Consider the following 19,636-nt stretch of genomic DNA (forward strand, 5'->3'; position numbering starts at 1 on the left):
AATGTCTAACACTACACTGGGCACAGTTGTGTATGTTGACAGGTGTCAAAAAGGCCGGTAGGAGTAGTTTTAACTATAGCTAGCTAAGATCTGTTGCCTCATGACCTTTTGGCTTTTTCTTTCCATCAAAGACATCTGACAGGTAAAAATTATTTAGAGTCTATAGAGGACTTGGCTCTCACTGAATTAATTAAACTTAATGAGCACAAAGCAAAGCATATAAATGAGCTCTGTAGAAGGACACTAATCAGAAGTAAATTAAATTAATAGGAAGTGTTAAAAAGAAAAGGAAAATGGAATAATCCAGTCTCATGCCAAATGGCCTGTTATATGAACTTCAGAAATAACTGTTTGGGGTAATTTTGCATTCCAGGTGAATTTTTGCTGTGATTGTGTTCTGCGTTTTGGTCTTTACAGTGCTTGGTATTCTCTCCCGTGTGTACAGACTTTAGTGGAGCGTGCACACAGCCACGTTCACGCATATTTCTGTAGGCAGCTTTACATGGCTGAGTGACGTTGCTTTAGGAATGTGGTCTGTGACACACAGCACACGAATCTGCAGTTCCCATACCAGATGAAGGGCCTGTTCACTCCAACACAATTGTTCCCATCCTGCCAACTGGCCTGGACTCCACTCTGGGCAGATGGGCGTGATTCAGAAGGACAGCAAATGGGGGAGGAGAGGGCTTGGTCAGGCAATGAAAGCATTTGAAAGCCCTGAGGCTTTTACCCTCTGCCTGTTCCATCACCAAGGCTAATTGGGTTGGTTCATTTTTTTTTTTCCGCTTCCACCAAAAGCCCTTCTCTTGCCGTTTGGGACATATTTTCTCCCCTGAGCTGTTTTGTGACATAACCTTTTAATGATTTTACATTATTGGGAGAACTGGGTACAGAGAGAGGCTGATTGAGGGGGATTTACCCGGGGCTCCCTATATTACTCTGATGGCTGTATTTCACAGGTCACCATGTGGGTGTGAAAGAAAAAAAATTTAAACAGTAAGAAAGACTCGCTGTAACAAAAAATTAAATTTCTGAAATTTAAGAGAGCAATTCAGTTATTCCTTGAAGAAGCCAGTTCATTACACAGTAACATTATAACACAAACTGGAAGTTGTGTTATAATGAGGACAAGTGAGGTTCCGGAACCTCACTCCCTGGTTTTGAATCTCTGCCCTGTCACTCCCAGCTGTGTGAATTCAGGCAAGTTATCCAGTCTTCCTGTGCTTCAGTTTCCTCAGCTACATACTAGGGCTGTGAGAATAAACTGAGTTAATTCACGTGAAGCACTTATTTGGTTTGGTAAGCAGTCGGCAAAGGCTAAACATTTTTATTACTGCACCAAAGTGCTTTTATTTACAATCTTTATAGTACTTCCTCCAAAAATTAATGAAGGCACCATCCCAAAGCCATACATATTAAACAAAAAGTGAGAAAACTGAAAATAAAAGAGCAAAAATCTATTAAAGGGATGAGAGAGGTACTTGTACAAGGTACAGGGGTGAGTTTAGCTGCATGATGGAAGCCACAAGCGTATAGCCTTAAAACTTGCTGGGTTAGACGGTTTTCTGTCTAATAAAAGGAAGTATGTAGATTTTTCTTAAAAAACCAAAAATTTTAAAGTGCTGGATTCTAAGTCCTTTATTATGTGGATGCTTAAATTAGGAAAAGCAGAGAGCAAATACATTTCTTCAGTTTTAAAAAAATATTAGAAAACGACAAAATTACAGAGATGAAGAACAGAAGAATCCAGGGATTGGAGGTAACAGAGGGGAGGGGCATGGGTATGACCGTATGGTGATAATGGGGTAGCATGAGATCTTTGTGGTGATACAGTGGTTCTGTATCTTGACTGCAGCGGTGGTTATATGAGTCTTCACATGTGACAAAATGGCACAGTCATACATATACACTGTACCAATGTTAACTTCCTGGTTTTGATATGCTAGTTATGCAAGATGGAACCATTGATGGAAACTGGGCTAAGGGTATACTGGACCTCTCCTTACTAGTTTTGCATCTTCTTGTGAATGTATAAATAGTGCAAAATGAAAGTTAAAAAGAAGTCAGAATATTGTCCAAATGGATATTACCTACACAGCCATAAAAATATTGTTGCATGGTTGGCTTTTTATTTTTCTTTGTAAGAGTAATTTTAGGTACTTGCATTTCCCATCAGCCACCCCCAAAAAATCTCAGAGAGATCTTGCATATCCCTGTATCACATAAGCCAACAAGTTTAAAAAGTTAAAACTTGTCTCAAATTTTCATTTTCCTTTGGTAACCAGGCTTGCATTTTCCTGATCAGTTTTGGCAAGCCAACTGGGATCCTCTCAAAGTCCCACTGATTTCATGCTCAGCCATTTGCTCACTACCTATCCACGTGGAAGCAGTCACTTCAGTTCTCAACTGCCTTGATTCAGTAACTGGGTTACTTTCTGTAACAAGATTTTATTTATGTACAGTGATGCTGTCTCTATCTCCTTAACTTTTTAATGTCAGCGATCCCCTGATATTAGGCTTGTGAAATTTCTAAGACTCTCAAAGAGGCAAGCATTGAGTTTATCTGAATTTATCTGACTTTCTGAGAGTTAGGTCCCAGTGCTACAACCATATATTTCCTTTATGTGATAAGATAGGAGCCACTCTAGATTTCTGTACCATTAACCAGAAGTGTGTGTGTTTACTTCCTCACCCCTTAGGTGATTCATAAACCTGGCAGCTGCCTTTTTTTTTTTTTTTTTTTTTTTTTTTTGCAGCTATCTGGCACAAAGCCTTGATCCTGCTTCAAGCACCAGTATCCACCCGGGATGTTGCTCTGTTTAGGGAGATGCAGGCACATACCTTTCATCTGTACGAAGTCGAGTTGGTGAATGGATTGCAGCAGAGGGCTGTTGTCCAGACTCAGGTCAAAGTCTGTGGTCATCCTGGGAGTGAGTGTGCCTTTCCCCCACTGATCCTCAGTCAGGTGCACTCTCCTTATGAGGGCGTCAGAAATCTAATCACATCAAAGACCACAGCCTAAGAAATATAACACCACACTGGACACAGAACGCTGCTCCTCCACTCTCTGGGAGCTTTACCAAACCACTTTGGGACTCATACCCTTCCTGTCTCCGTGTAGGCAGTGAGGAGTCTCTTCTGATAAGAGTGACCCATGCAAATCTGGGTCCTTCTGTGAGTCAGAGGGGGCCACTAGAAATAATTAGCAGCTGTTAATTGCTCTAATAGACAACCCTGGATATATGCTCATGCTATTTATGACTGATCATAATATGTTGGTGATCAATTAATCCTACTAGCACCAACAACCCTAAGTTTCTAAGAGGAGGTGTGGGTTTCCTGTCAAAACTTGGAAATGAGGGTTTTTTTTAAGTTTATTTATTTATTTTGAGAAATAAGAAATAATTATTTTGAGAAAGTGGGGAAGGGGGAGAGAGAGAGAGAGGGAGAGAGAGAGAGAGAGAGAGAGAGAGAGAGAGAATCCCAAGCAGGCCCTGCAACACCAGCACAGAGCCCAATGTGGGGCTCAAACCCACAAACTCAAGCCGAAGTCTCAACCGACTGAACCACCCAGGTGCTCCAGAAATGAGTTTTATAAAATAGTAGAGAGGCTGCATATGGTAATCTGTAAAGTGGAATTTCTTACACTTTAAAGCAGATCATCTGACTGTATCACTTTATTCTTTGATAGAGACCTCTTCCACTTCTTGTATTTAATCTCCCTCTGTCATTCTTGGCCAGTTTGACAGAATGTGAGTTGGAAGGATAATCTATGTATTCCTTAATAAAAGGTCCCTTAATCATTATGATCAAAACTTAAGTAAAATTCAGCTGACATCAGCACATCTCATTAAAACAATACTGAAGAAATCATGAGAAATCCAAGCAATGAAAAACCTTCACTTTATTTAGGAAATCACTGAATAACTGGCCAGTAGGAACTGTCAAGAAGGTAGAAGCCTTGCATATTTAGACATTTCTAGCTGACCAAATTGTCCAAGAAATTAGTGGAAAGGGACTCAATTCTTAGGCAAGTCAGTAGCTCTGCTTTGGGGGAAACTTAAAGGGAATTACATTTTCAAGATTAAACATGAGCAAAAACAAATTTTAAAAAGCCCACGCGCTGCTCAATCTTGTAGCACATGGGGGCCAAGGCTTCCAACAAGTCAATGGAGTTTTGCCGGCACCCATATATGCATGGCAGTCTGAAGGTGGGTTTCATTGTGGAGGGGATCCTTGCTCTCCAAGGGCTGTTAGGAGTCCACCCTGGCATCGGAGACTCAGTCTCATGGGACAATGAGAATCTGAAGTAGAAACTAGCTGGCACTCACCTGTAAAAAGCCACTGGGATCATTTTCCTTAATGACCTCCAAGCAGTACTCCATGAGACCTGTGGTCTGGCGCAATTTCACTGTGCAGTGAGAGATCTGATCTCGAACCACCTAGGGTTGATGAGAGAACAGAGTGGTCCAAAATGGCAGAGGGTAAAAAAGAAGCAAACTGGGACGTTAGAAAGCTTCTTCAAACCATATTCCAAGAGCATGATGGAATGGAATAAATGTATGAGAATATTTTGTGGCAGTGTCTGCTGTGGACAATGGCTCCAGAAGACAGATTGTATAAATGCTTTTATTACAGGGACTGGTAACAACAGGACCCATCAGAAAGGCATGCAGATGGTGGAAGCCCAGGAAGCTGGTTACTCTGGTGCCTGAAGGGACGTCTTCCTAATTCCCCCTTCTTTCCGTCTTCTGGGAAGCTGATACTGTGAGCTGTTCTAAGTGGGAGGTCGCTGGGAGTCTACAAAGGAGCTGCGTAACCCGAGGTGTGGCTGCAGCTTCTGTTCTGGGAACAGTCACCCACCTGCTCCCACCCTGTGCCTGTCTCTTCTAAAGAGCAGATGTCACCATCCGAACCAGTTCCTTCTCATTCTGATTCTTTTTCCTGAGGGGGTGGTGGGGTGAGGTTAAAGGTGAAACTTGCTGAAAGACAATGAGCTAATAACCACAAGTAAGCCAGAGAAAGACGGATGCAGAATTAAGTTTTGAGAATAACCCACTTAGAAGCAATCACTGCCTCATTTGGGAAAGCAGTTTTAAAGGCTCTCTATTTACCATGCTGTGAGTCTGGTTTAACCTAGAAAGGCCTCTCTCTGAACATGCAGTTTCTGCCTCTGGGAAGTTGTCTTTGCCCAGTGTCAAACACATGACAGTCCTTGAGAAGTTTCTTTCTTCAAAGATGTTCATTTTCTGTGTCCTCTGCTCAGTGACCCAAATCCTGAAGTGGTTTCTGAAGCTAGAGTTGAACAAGAGTTTTCTAGGAACCTCAATTGCTTACATCCTCAATATTTATACTACTTTGCAAAAGCCTCAGAAATATCCAGCCTTCTGGATTTTTACAAATAATAACTAAAAGGAGTTTTAATATTAATTATTGAAAACCTTTTTCTTTGTTCCTTCTTTTTAGTTTTGATTATACACCTTCCATTAAAGGATGTTTCATTTACTTTCAAAAGCAATTGGAAACTAGACCAAAAAGCAATCATCTCATCACTCTACTGAAGATTTTTAAAGCATTTTGATATTTCCTTTCAGGTTTTATCCTTGAGCTAGATTTATGTATAGTTGCAATCGTAATATGTGACAATTTTACCTCCTTCCCACTTAACACTATACTATAGTCATTTTACATGTTGCCACCATCAATAAATGTTACTGGCTACATAAATATCCCACTGAGTGGGTTATCATAATTTATTTAATCATTCCTGTTCCTCTATTTTTGGACATTTAAATTCCTCCTAATTTTTAAAAAGTTCATTTATTTATTTTGAGATTGAGAGAGAGAGCACACGCAGGCATGCACGTGCGAGCAGGGGAAGGGCAGAGAGAGATGAAGAGAGAGAGAGAATCCCAAGCAGGCTCTGGGCTGTTGGTGCAGAGCCCATGCAGGCACAGTCCCACTAACCGTGAGATCTTGACCTGAGCTGAAATCAAGAGTTGGACGTTCAACAAACTGAGCCACCCACGTGTCCCTAAATTCCTAATTTTTTGACAATTCATCCATTTATTATTGCTGGTCTTTGTTTCTAATTTTTTTGTGTGTGATGAAACATATATAACATAAAATTTACCATTTTATCTATTTTTAATTGGATAATTATATGGCATTCATATTGTACTCAATACATTCATATTGTTGTGCAACTATCATCACCGTCCATCTCCAGAACTTTTTTATTTTTCCAAACTAAAATTTTGTACTCATTAAACAATAACTCTCCATTCTCCCCTCCCCCCTGGCCCCTGGAAACCAACATTCTACTTTCTGTGTCTATGGATTTGACTACTCTAGGGCTCTCAGATAATATAATGTCATACAATATTTGTTCTTCTATGACTGGCTTGTTTCACTTAGCATGATGTCTTCAAGGTTTACCCATGTTGTAGCTGGTGTCAAAATTTCCTTCTTTGTAAGACTGAATAATATTCCATTGCAGGTTTACACCACATTTTGTTTATCCATTCATCTGTTGATGGACATTGGGGTTGCTTCCACCTTTTGGCTATTGTAAATAAAGCTGTTATGAATATGGCTGTGTAAGTATCTGTGGAAGTCCCGTTTCACTGCTTTTGGGTAGATAGCCTGAAGTGAAATTTCTGGGTCACATGATAATTCTATTTTATTTTATTTTTTTTAGAAATCATTATACCATTTTCCACAGCAGCTGCACCATTTTATATTCCCATCAGCAGTGCACAAGAGTTCCAATTTCTCCACACCCTGTGATACTTATCGCTATCTGTTTTTTTTTTTTTTTAATAATAATAGCCATCTTAATGGGTGTGAAGTGTAGCTCATTGTGGTTTTGATTTGCATTTCCCTAATAACTAGTGATGTTGAGCATCTTTTCATGTGCTTATTGGCCACTTTATCTTCTTTGGAGAAATGTCTATTCAAGTCTTTTGCCCATTTTTTAATTGGTTTTGTTGTTGTTATTGTCTTCTGATGCACAAAATTTATACATTTTTGTCTACCTTTTCCTTTGTTGCCTGTGCCTCTGGTGCAATACCCAAGATATCATTGCCAAATCCAGCATTGTGAAGCATTTGCCCCGTGTTTCCACTTAAAAGAGTTTTATAGTTTTACTTCTTACATTTAAGTCTTTGATCCAATTTGAGTTAATTTTTGTATACGGTGTTAGGTAATGGCCCGACTTCATTCTTTTGCATGTGGATAGCCAATTTTCCAGTGTCATTTGTTGTAAATCTGCCCTTTCCCCATTGAATGGTCTTGGAACCCTTGTCAAAAATCATTTTACCATATATGTGTAGGTTTATTTCTGGGCTCTTTATTCAATTCCAGTGGCCTATATGTTTCTTTCCATGCCATACTACACTGTTTGGAATTTTGTAGCTTTGCTGTAAGTTACGTAAACAGGAAGTGTGAGAACTCCAAGTTTTTCCTTTTACACGATTGTTTTGGCTCTATGGAATCTCCTAATTTTTTGACAGATGATTTGTTATCACTTTTTAAATTTTAGTAAAAGAAAAACAAAAAATAAAATGTAGGATTTAAAAATCTCCTTATCAGAATTGGTGAAAGAAACCAACTTTGATGTGAAGACTGATTTTGACAGGTAGAAGGGAGATCAAATTTAAAATTCACTGGTTGACTTATTTTCTTCTGGCATCTAGTATTCTGCTCAAGGGATGAAAATTATTTTCTTTTATTTTTTAAATGGAAAGTTTAACTTTTTAACAGAAGGTTAAATTTCTACTCCTTAGTGGGGAGATAACCTCACGCATAAGTGAAACAAAAAAAATGCAGGACAGGTGACCTAAAGCTAATCTGCTACTTCTCTCTGCTATAATAGGCTTAACTAAATTGTTCTCAGAAAATGTTGTTATATTTTGGTAGCCAGTGCATCAATGCCTCTAGCTAGCAGAAACCTCAGCAGTTATCATTCACTAATCAAATGGCATCTGTCCTAGGACTGTGCAGAAGTGACTGGTGCTCCAGTCTGAATAACAAGCACGGATTAGGTCTGGGCATTGTAACCCAAAGCGAGTTAGCTTTTGAAGCAAAATAGACTTGAATTGTTGTATTTACTTTCCAGAGCATTCAGATTAATGATAATTTTATGACTGAAATGCTGAAATAAATACATTAATCAGGGCTCATAAAATTCTGTTTGCTTCTACAAATTTCTTCTCAAGTAAGATTTATTTGATGCCAAAGGAGCTGAGCGTTGGGTCTCTCTGACTACTCTTAGGAAACTTCATTGTTGCAGTGCCAAAGAGTTGGTGAGTTTCAGTGGGGGTTTGCCATTGCCATTTGCTCCTGTGTTCCATGGTTCAAGCTTCTTGGAAGGACTCACTATTCCTGAGCTCCTGGCTCTCAACTCCCACTGTTGCAACAATGGATTTGGGTCCATCATTTTACCTGTTAATCAACCACTTCACAATGGTCACAGTAGCCAGTGATAAAAATCACTGCTTGGGGCACCTGGGTGGCTCAGTCAGTTAAGCATCCAACTTTGGCACAGGTCATGATCTCATCGCTTGTGGCTGCGTTGGGCTCTGCGCTGACAGCTCAGAGCCTGGAGCCTGCTTCGTTCGGATTCTGTGTCTCCCTCTCTCTCTGCCCCTCTCCTGCTTGCATCCTCTCTCTCTCTCTCTTAAAAATAAACATAAAAAAAATTTATTTAAAAATTCACTACTCAAAATTAAACTTCAGGTTTCCCAGAGGCGGTATTTTTGGATGTGTTGTAATTGACGTCTAGTTTTTGAATTAATTTGGCAAGATTTTCCATCTTATGGAAATTAGCCAAATAGTTAGATCTTTTAAGAGTATAAATATTTTTTCTTCAATTGCATGTCTTTATCAGCTCTCTCGTTACCTTCTTCACTCTGTGTTATTTCTACTATTTACTATTATTATTTATTTTACATTATATTTTTGTATGGAAAACAATCCCTAGGAAGTGAGGCCGTGTCACTTTTTCTTTGGGTTCCACATTTCTGTGCAGTTGCTTGGATGCTCCGGAGAAACCGTTGGCAACATGTTTGCTGCTGGCCGGAGTTAAGAGTTCCTTTTCTCAGGAAGGAAATGTGCAAGTGACAGGAATGACACAAATAGGGACTGGGAAACAATCTTCCTGCTTTCATCTGCAGTAAAGCCTAAACTAGCTCTGGGACAATGAGTTAATCTTTAGTTCATGGTTTCAGAGAAGGCTTTCACCATTTTATTAGCAGTCCCCATCTGTTCGGGATGGCAAGTCTTATTGCTTGCTTGAACGGCTTTATTTTGCTAAGTGGCAAATTTATGAAGGTCATTCCTTGGGTCAAGATATGTCACTGACACTTTGGAAAGGGGGAATTGAGCATTCCCTCTGAATGCTTGAACTTTTTTGGTAGCATAGAGCAATCCACGAAAGCTTATACAGTATATAAGTGTAAGATTTTGTTCTATCTACAACTACATTTTTCCATCCCATCTCTAGTAGACCAATCTCCTCCCTCCACTCAGCTCAGGTAACACAACCAGCAGCAAGAACTGAAGCCAATTAGGGTGAATTTCCTTATTTTATCCAATTTGACCTCGATACCCTTTCTCTACCTCTGTTCACCTCTCCCATCTTGCATATGGCTCTTTAAAATTCTTTCTTTCTTTCTTTCTTTCTTTCTTTCTTTCTTTCTTTCCTTCCTATTTTTAATAAATACTTTCACTCATAGTATTTTCGTTCATCCTGGAGTCTGGAGAGATACCACTAATGAATTTTTAGTCTAAGTCAACACTAACATTCTCTCTCCTATTTTAAGAAATTTGTTCTTAAATATATCCCTTCCCATCACAGTTTAAAACAGTTTCCCCCAAGTATAAAGTAACCTCTTTTTTTTAATGTAAGGTACAAGTACTTTCAAGATGCAAGCTTGAAAAATGTATTCTTCACAGGTCCTTTTGGTCAGTGGAGGGGAATTTCTATATGCATCATCATTCCTGAAGCAAGATGACTAACTAATGCCTGGAATTGACTCATTTGTGAGTTACAGGTGAAGTGCTTTGGCCACGAGGTTCAGCTAATAAAATAATGAATTCTCTTTTTCTCCCCCTAGGGTAGAATTTTATCTTCTATATTATCACTATATTCAGTGACTCTTAGAGGCATTTATTTTTTATTTTATTTTTTTTCATTTTTTCATTTTATTTATTTATTTATTTATTTATTTATTTATTTCAATATATGAAGTTTATTGTCAAATTGGTTTCCATACAACACCCAGTGCTCATCCCAAAAGGTGCCCTCCTCAATACCCATCACCTACCCTCCCCTCCCTCCCACCCCCCATCAACCCTCAGTTTGTTCTCACTTAGAGGCATTTAAATTAAGGAAGAGCTTTTTAAATTTCTCACATGCCACCATTCTCCCACATGGTTAGAGGCAAATATTTCCCCTTTCTCTTGGTACCACTCTTCTGTACGAGTGTTATTAATTACCCACATTGGCAACTAATCATTTCAAAGACAGGTTCTTGAGGCTTTGAGTTTTTCATCAAGAAAAGGATCATTCAGCCCTATCAAATGAATAAGACATGTACCTGTTTTGAGAAAGGCTTGAGATTTTAACAGCAAAACTGTGAACTTTCCATTCCAGAAATGTAAATGTCACCAATAGCCTCATCAATAAACGTTGGGTGGAATATGCAAAGAAAGCATGCTCTTAGTGTGTAGAATACTACATCCTTGTACAGAGAAGTTAGTGAGGAAACACAAGTCATTTGGAGACAGAAGCATGGTGGTGCGGACCCATCCACAGGAGAGGACACTATTTATGCTCGCCCGCGGTGGAAGTGATGCATACAATGTGGTGTTTCCTAGGCTGTGAGGCTCAGGGAGACTCACTAGATTGCCATCTTCAAAGTATGTGTTTAGTGCCCTCTGGAGGTAAGGAATGTCACTCATGTCTGGGTTCAGGCAAAGAGCGTCAAAGGTCTGTGACTGCCCTTCATGGACGTTGCCAAAGCGGGTACGGGGTGTTCAGGAGTATGTCCCGTAGCTTTGGTGAGCTCCAGCTGTGTGTGTGGCGCCCGGTGATTCCATGGGCACCCTGGGCACTCTGTTCTGTATTGTCCCTCTGTGACTTCTGCTCCTACGTGGTAGGAAGCAGAGGATCACAGAATTTGCCAAATGAATTCCCCCTTAATGATAGGCTTATAATCAAAAATGATTGTGATTAAAATTTTAGGGTTGGACCCCTATGGCAGCCAAAGGTTTCAAGTGTTTTGGTGTGCCCGATCTTTCCAAATGTCTTGACTGTAATGGACTTAACAGAACTTGTTGCCAGTAGTTTTACTGGGATTGTGCTGATTATTGGGTTAAATTTGTTGCTTTTTCTTTCTCTTTTATTTTTATTAAAATTTTTTTTAATGTTTATTTTTGAGAGAGAGAGAAAGAGAAAGAGAGACAGAGTGAACATGAGCAGGAAAGGGGCAGAGAGAGAGAAAGAGAGAGGGAGACACAGAATCTGAAGCAAGCTCCAGGCTCTGAGCTGTCAGCACAGAGACCGATGCGGGGCTCGAACTCACGAACCATGAGACCATGACCTAAGCCAAAGGTGGACACTTAACTAACTAAGCCATCCAGGCACCCTGATTTTTCTTTCTAGTAAAGTCTGTAGCCCGTTAAATCATATCTGATTATTTAAACAAAATTTTGTGGGCTTGGATAGGTCTGTCTTCCACCCTCCCTCCCTCTCTTTCTTCCCCATCCCCCACCCCAATCTAAATCAAGGGTTACTTGTTTGTTTTAAGACAATGGCAAATAGCTTAAGTAAGCAATTCGACAAGCCTGTAATGTCCCTAGTGTAAATGTGTACTCTTAATGATATGACTGTATAATTTTTTAATAAACATAATGGGAACATGATACGCAATACATGGTAAATAACAACCAAGATAATTGTCACCATAATGAGAATGATTCTAACAAGATCCAACAGTACACTTGGATTCAAAATCAAACCTGTGTATAGTTACAATTGGGATGTGTTGGCTGCTGTAAAAACAGTACACTTTATCGTTATCCCTCAGCACACTCGCTCCATGATTTTGTTGGTACGTTCATTTACCGGCCACACATGGAAATTAAAGCCTAGATTTTTGGGGGGATATTTTTGAATAACTATAACTTTTTTTCTTCCCAAGAATCTTAGAATTGAAAGGTGACCAAGAAGAAACCTGTCACTTTGTTTCGCACACATATGAATTTACTCTAAAATACTGGAGCAAGTATGTATTTAAGATCATTGTGGAATTACTTCAAATTCTGAACGTTACATAAATAAAAATAATTCTCTGATATTTCTTTGGGCCTACCAAAAGAAAAATGACATTGTCAGTTTCCCGAGAAAAGCACAGATCTCATTAATGGCACACTTCAGTGTTGTCACAAATTCCCTGTGAGGATCGCAGATGGTGAGGATACTCTAAGGTCCTATTCAGGTCAAGAAGGCCCAGAAAGGATGTTAACAAAACATATAGTTCATGTGGCACCTGAGTGGCTCAGTCAGTTGAGTGTCTGACTTTAGCTCAGGTCATGATCTTCTGGTTCATGGTTTCGAGCCCCATGTCGGGCTCTGTGCTGACAGCTCAGAGCCTAGAGCCCGCTTCGGATTCTGTGTCTCCCTCTCTCTGTCCCTCCCCTGCTCACATTTTGTCAACAACAACAACAACAACAAAAAAACATGTAGTTTGAACAAGACACCCAGGGGTTCCGGTTTACCGTGCTTATTGTGGGGATATCACCCAAGTAGTCTCAAAAACATGAGTTAGTAATATCCCTTGGAAGCTCAAAAGCAATTTTCCCCGTCAGTAGCTTTCTGACATTTCATTAGTTCACCACATCCTGAAAATAGATATGTGGCTCCCAGTGTTTTTTTTTTCAAACCAAAGAATAGTATTAAGAAACAATATTCCTAAAATACGGTCACAGCTGCATACATATGTCTCAAGCCACTCTCCTAGGTCCAGAGACAATCACGCCTGTGTATAGACTAATTCTACACCACATTCTCTAGTATTATGGAAAGTCAGTCCCTTGGAGAACTTCTTCAGTGTACTTACTAAGTGATACCAGGTTTCCAGGCATTCTCTCTCAATGATAACAACAGTAATAGCTAATATTTATTGAGGACTGTGCTAACGTGCTTGGCAATTTCCTATGATGTGATGACTGCTTCTGGCCCGATTGTACACACAGGTGAAAGAAACTGAGCCACAGGCTTGCCCACAGTTAGAGATCTAGTAAGTGAGAAAGTGTGTCCTCACACCCCATTCTCTGTGACACAGAATCTGGGCTCTTTACCTCTCAGCGCCAGCTTGCCTCAGAACCAGAACTATTCAATCTGCTCAAGCAATCAGTGCTTTCAGAGAGGGGCATGAGGAGATTATAAAGACTGTCTTTATACACACTCACTTTCCAGCATCCTTAGCCTTTTGGATTGCTCAAGGAGAGAAAGTTGCCAGAAAAATACACACACAACTCTCCTCTTTGTCAGCAAAAAGCAGGGCCCCTAGAGAACTCTGCCAAAGGGAAGCGGAAGACCATAAGATTATCCTTGCCGGACTATGAGTGATGGGTTAGCCAACAAAGACAGAAAGAAGTACTGTGCTTGGCAAGCAATGTCTATAAAAGGCCAGTCTTTTCTCACAAATCTGAGGAGCAACAGAAATGACAAGAAAGGGGAAAGGCAGGAGGGAGAAAAGCAGAGGGAGGGAAATTGGAGGCTGCATCAGTAGTCACGGCGTCGGCCCTGCTGGCTGTTTTTAGAAGCAGTGACATACAATCCACTGGCAACAGCAGAGAAACAAATCGCTCGAGACAGAAGACAGAACAGCTTTCCTGCCGTGGGGGACAGCCAGCCACCTGTCTCCTGTTTCCGTGGCCCTATGGGATCAGGGGCAGGGAACGCCGCCCAGGGCAGGGTGGAATGCGAGCAGGCAGCTGCTGCTGCTCAGTGTCCCCGGGCACACCGCTGTGCCCTGCTGGGGCAGGTCACCAGGTTCCTCTGCAGTCCCTCCATTAACTGATTTTCGCACAGTCCCCTACAGCAGAGGCAGCACTGAGCAGAGGCACCTGGGGGGGCTTTCACGCCCCTCTGCTACCGTTTGACATGGAGAAGTGATACTTTCTCAATCCTTGATTCCCTTTTCTGTCCAGGTCACTGCCCTTTTGTCTCTCCCACGCAGAAAACCTGGAGTTGCGGCTACAGTCACTATGTGGTTTATCACAAATGGTTCACTGCGTTCTGCTTAAAGATACCAAGAAAGTGTCTGAAATGTCTTAAAAAAGAGATTTCCACTGAGAACAAGTTAAAATCTGGTGGCTACCTACTAAAACGGTTGGTCTACTATTTAGAGAGAAAATCCAGCTGTCCAGCTCATTTCCTGAAGATAGCTGTGGTTTTATTTTAGGTGGCTCTAGGTGGTTCAAGTGGTATTCTGAGTTCCACCATAATAATAAAAGTTCTGGGTTTCTGAAGAGTGTTACATGAAGGGCAATAGCAACAATCGTTTAGTAATGTCAGAGCAGGTGACGGAATCAGGTTTGAGTGCATTCTAAGATGAACCTAAGAGGGTTTTCCAGTAAGAGCCACCACCAAGAAACAGCAATGGCATCTCTGGAAGCAGGGTTATAATCGCCAGCCTCGCTTCACTGTCTAAGCCAACAGGCTGAGGCTCTCTGAACATTAGAGCCCTGTGCACTTTTCTTTCCAAACTCCTTCCTGGTTCAGATTTAACTTCAAGGCACACAATTTTCTTTATCAAGGAATCTACAGTACCTCTCCTTGATAAGATTGCACTGCTGCTCCCTCATCAGGAACATGTGGAGAGACATGGCCCTGATACAGCACCCAGGAAGTCAGGCCAGCAGACTTCATCACAGGGCAGAGCCCTCAAGGGCTCTTTCTGGACTTTGTTGCCCCAGCTCTGCCGCCTGCCTGATTGAGTTCCACAGGCCCTCTCAGAGCGACACCTGGGCAAGCCACAAAGGCAGGGGAGAAAGGTTTATATTCCAGCCACATTATTGCTCTGACTTTGGGGCAGGAAGAAGCAGGTGTGTGGCTCTAAATGTTTTGCAGCAGGTGGGCAGCGGAGGAGGGAGCCTCTTAGAGGAGGAAGCTGGAGTTGGGGTTTTCTTACTTTTGGAGAAAACTGTTAAGCTTCCCTGGGGAGAGGTTGTTCTTTATCTTGTTGCCTGTCTCCCTGCCTTCTGGCTGAGCCCCCTGGGGCTCCGGGTCCTGGTGTGTGGCTGGGGCATAAAGTTGGAAGGTTGGTGACTGCTGCTCAGGGCTCAGCATTGCCAGTCTTGCTGCGGGTCTTGCCCAGGTCTCATGCCCTAGTTGGCAACTAGTTTATTGCCTTGTTTCTGGTACCCATGAAATGGGTGCTGGCCCTGTTTGATGAAGCTTCCCTGCCACTAAGCTTGAGCCCCAAATCTTGCAAGCTGTGCTCTCTTATTTCTTCATTTCTCCCTTGGTTTTCCTACTGGAATCCCATTAGTTTAACAATGGGGCCTTCCCCTATTCTTCAGGGACTATAGCCTGTTTCCAACCTGCTGGGGTATCTGAGGCTCACAGGGCCATTCATGAGCTCACGTGAGGTTGTATTCATTGCCTGCTGCCCACATCATGAGCTCCCTGAAGTTGGCTGCCTAACCCCAACAAAGGGCCTGTGGTCAGACCTTACCTCTCCCTCTACCCTAATGTCAGGCCAACATTGTGCACCTCATATCCTCTACCCACTGGTAGTTACCCTGGGGCTTACTGGCCATGCATGTGGACCTCTGCTGACTGCCTACTTCTGGGCTCCCTCCTGCGGGGTTGTTCCCATGTCTCCAGCCTGCTCTCACATCTTGTTGTCCTGCTCCAGTGAGGGAGTGGATGGGGTATCAGATGTCTCCAGGAGGACCAATCCTTTTGCCAATAGGGCCCACACTCATAATCAATCAACTCCACTGTGCGATGACAAAAGTCTGTGTAGCCGTCCCGTCACACAGTTCACTTCAGAAGTTAAGAAAAACCTTGTTTGTCTTCTGGAAAGCATGGTTTCCATTCCCATTTCAAAAATACCTTTTGCCTCTGTATGGCCACTCTGGCCACCTTGTCTAAAACTTCAACCCCCTTTCCTAGGACTTCCATCCCCTAATCCTTATTATTTTCCTTAGCTTTTTTTTTTTTTTTTTTTTTTTTTACTAAATACTGCGTATTTTACTTACTTATCTTGCTTACTGTTTATCCCTTCTGGTGGAAAATAAGCCTCATGAGGGCAGTGATTTTTATTTATTTAATTGTGCCTACACTCAGAGCAATTCTTGGCCCAGGGGAGTCATTCAATAAATATCACTGAGGTAAATGAGGGAGTGTGTGGGGAATGAAGGGATGCTTGCTCCTTGCTCTCCAGGCCACTGGCCACCAAGACTGTGGGCATCTGGCCCACCCATCTAGCCTGTCCATCCCGGCCCTGGGAGCCTGGCTCCTTGGCTTTCTCCTCTCCCCATGGAGCAGCACTCACCTTCAGCTTGTGCTCATGCTCCTTGTTGACACGTGCGAGCAGCTGGGCTTTCCTTCTGTTGAGGGCATCGATGAGGGCATCACACTGGGCCACCAGGCAAGCCTCGAACTCCACACTGTTCTCCTGCATGAGAAAGCACATCTCTCAGCCGCAAAACACCCGGTCTCCTTGGGCTGCAGGAGAAGACAGAGCTCCCCTGACCATTTGTGGGGTGCAAATCCCTGCTGAAGGAGATGAAAAGGAACTCTGTCCACAATGCACATTTCACGTTGTTTCAATACCTGGATACATTTCATTCTACAGTGATAGTGTTCACTTTAAATTGAAAAGGATAAATATTACTTAATAAATTTATCAAAAGGAAATCATACCCACAGTTTACATTATATTGTATAAAATAAAGCTTCAGTTTGTGGAGTTGAATATGAATCTTTCTGAGGGCTGGTGGATGTCTGCTTATGTATGGTGGAAGGTGGCATTCAGAGAGGCTGGCTGCCTGAGCAGGTGGGGTATTGTAGAGGCATGAGAGCTAAAGAATCATTAAATTCAAGAGAAGAGGGAAGAAAGAGGACAGAAGTGGTCTTCAATATTAATCAATAATCCAATGATAATAGAACGTTACAAGAATAATCATGGGCAAAAGTACTTGCTGCTTTCATTAAGGAAAGCAAATAGTTAATGTACATAGACAGTCAAGAACAATTGACTTGACTTCTACCCAGCCCTAAAAGTCAAGCCACGAACCAATAGCTTGTGAGGGAACACTTACCATGTTCTAAATGAATTATAGCTTCTCTGTGATGTTTACATTGAATGTTGGATCTAACTATTTTCTTGATTTAAATCTGTACATGCTATAGCATTTCTTTCAAGCAATTCTCTCCCTAAATCATAAGCATTCATTAATGATAGTCCTTTCAGTAAATCACATATGTAATTTTGATTGTCAAGTGATAATCTGAAAGACAGTTATAATTTATAGCAAATGAAAGATGAATACTCACACATACATGAATAGCATTGAAAAAATAGCACCCAACTGAGTCAACTGTAAGCTCTAGGGGGCTGGCAAGGAAGGAACAGCTTAGCCTATCAAATTTTAATTTATTCTCTAAGTCATAAAGAACTATGTCTCTTAATATAAGGATCTACTGATAGGCATTTGAGAACTTTTTAAATGCAAGATCTTCTTCATGTAATGTGTTATATTAGTAATTGCTTGACTAGTGCCTTCTACATGCTAAGTTTTGGCTTTCCTGGCAATTGTTTTTGAGTACTCAGAGAAGTCCTCTGGAAAACGTCATTTAAGAGGGCTCTATGTCCCACACAGGGTAATATTGGGAGGATGAGGGCAGCCCTCTTGCAGTTTCTGATTTAGAGCAGAAGGAAAGCTTTGCTCTGATGAAGAGGTGGGGTGCAGGGCAAAAGCAAAGAAGGGACTGACCGATCACCTCTGTTGTTCTGGAAAACAGAAGAAAGTGTACAACTGTTAGATTGTCAGGGGATCAAAAGTTTTAACATGAACATGCGTGGAAAAAAGAGTGAGGAAATCAATATAAGATGCTTTGAAAGCCTGGCTTACCTTTAAAAAGACCATTCTACTTTGACATGGGTTAAATATTAACTAGGAAAGCCAATTTACTGGAGGCCAGAGTGAAGGTTATTTCTGTGAGGCAAACCTCAAAACATAAGAACAGTAAACAGTGTAGATGTTCACTAGTTAAGCATCTCATGCAGTTTATGGTTTCTCCCTTTAGCAATAGCAGAGAGCTCACGAGCTCTCAAATGCTGGCTGATCTTTGGGTCATTGTGTCCAAACAAAGCAATCTGAAATTATAGTTACCAGGGGGGTCATGGTTGGAAAACACTTAAGTATCTAAGTAGAGAAGAAGCATTACTATGGGCAGGAAGGAAGGAAAGAGTGAAGGAAGGAAGGAAGGAAGGAAGGAAGGAAGGAAGGAAGGAAGGAAAGGCAGGAGGGAAGGAAAGGAAGGGAGGGAGGAAGGAAGGAAGGAAAAAAGAGAAAATGTTTGTTATCATCAGATAAGATATAATTATTGCAAGGTGTTTTGGGAACCTGAAGAGTTTTAAAAACTCAACAATAATGACTCTGAATTCACAAAGAGGCCTCTTTCTAAATACGCAGTAGTGGAGAATTAGGACCCTAGTGCCAAAGGTAGCAACTATTTGGAAAACTAGGTTGTGTTGCTGGCTTGTTGGCAAAACACAACCACCTCGAGAAGGGGTGTGTTTGAAGTTGGCCTGTATGTGTGTTTGTATTAGAAGGGACAGAGCAGAAGAGAATAATTGGAATTTCTCCACAACACATTAAGGTAGAAGAAACAAACTCCCTGCTACACAGCTACATCTTAACCCACGGAGTTTGCTTTCTGTCTCAGGTGCTGGCAATACCTGGATCTGTTGGACCATGTTGCGGAGCTGCACCAGAAACTCCTTGGCTTCTTTGGCCCTGTCTGACAGTCCGTTCAGCGCCTGGGAGAGCTGGCTCTGCAAAGATAAAGAAGGAAGCCAGGGAGCTGTAACCACAGGAAGTAGCAACAAGGTCTTACGGTGTTGTTTTGATCCAAGACCCAAGAGTTCTCAAGCCCCTCAGATTCCTCTTCTCAGAGCTTGGGGCAGTTAGCCAACATCTGTATATGAGGATTCTGGTACTAATGGCATCCAGGCACCTTCCACAGGCTCCTGAGAAGTTTCTCCTCTGAAGCAGTGAAAGCTCCTGGTCATTGCAAAGGCCCTCACCAGCTGATACCTGCCTGGAAATTCCACATGTCATGAACTAGTTAATTAATTCAGCAATAATTTATTTAACTTAAAATTAAAAGCTAAAGTGAGTCAGAAGATATGATGATTATCAAAATTATTTAGGCCAAAGTGCTATTGGTCTGGCGTTGGGGCAGGAAGAATACAGTCAAGAACAGGATGAAGGAAGGAAGGGTTAGAGCACTGGTATGATGCTCTGGGGCTACTTCAGTGTAATGGCACATACAAAACCCACAATCACATTTTTTTCATCAAGGTCACCTTCCTTCTCCCAAATACAG

At 41.6% G+C, this 19,636-nt stretch overlaps 1 protein-coding gene across 2 annotated transcripts in view; it reads right to left on the bottom strand.

Moving 5' to 3' along the window:
* Nucleotides 1–19,636, bottom strand: part of TRIM9 (tripartite motif containing 9) — a 110,908-nt gene that overhangs the window by 30,102 nt on the left and 61,170 nt on the right. For both annotated transcript variants that reach the window (XM_042943201.1, XM_042943200.1), the window contains exons 2-5: nt 18,987–19,082; nt 16,575–16,697; nt 4,332–4,442; nt 2,842–2,995 (exon numbers count right to left, since the gene is read on the bottom strand). In XM_042943201.1, coding sequence (XP_042799135.1) covers nt 2,842–2,995; nt 4,332–4,442; nt 16,575–16,697; nt 18,987–19,082 — 484 coding nt within the window. The remainder of the gene's footprint in view (nt 1–2,841; nt 2,996–4,331; nt 4,443–16,574; nt 16,698–18,986; nt 19,083–19,636) is intronic.

This window comes from Panthera leo, chromosome B3 (assembly GCF_018350215.1).
Source record: "Panthera leo isolate Ple1 chromosome B3, P.leo_Ple1_pat1.1, whole genome shotgun sequence".
In the NCBI taxonomy this organism is placed as follows: Eukaryota; Metazoa; Chordata; class Mammalia; order Carnivora; family Felidae; genus Panthera; species Panthera leo.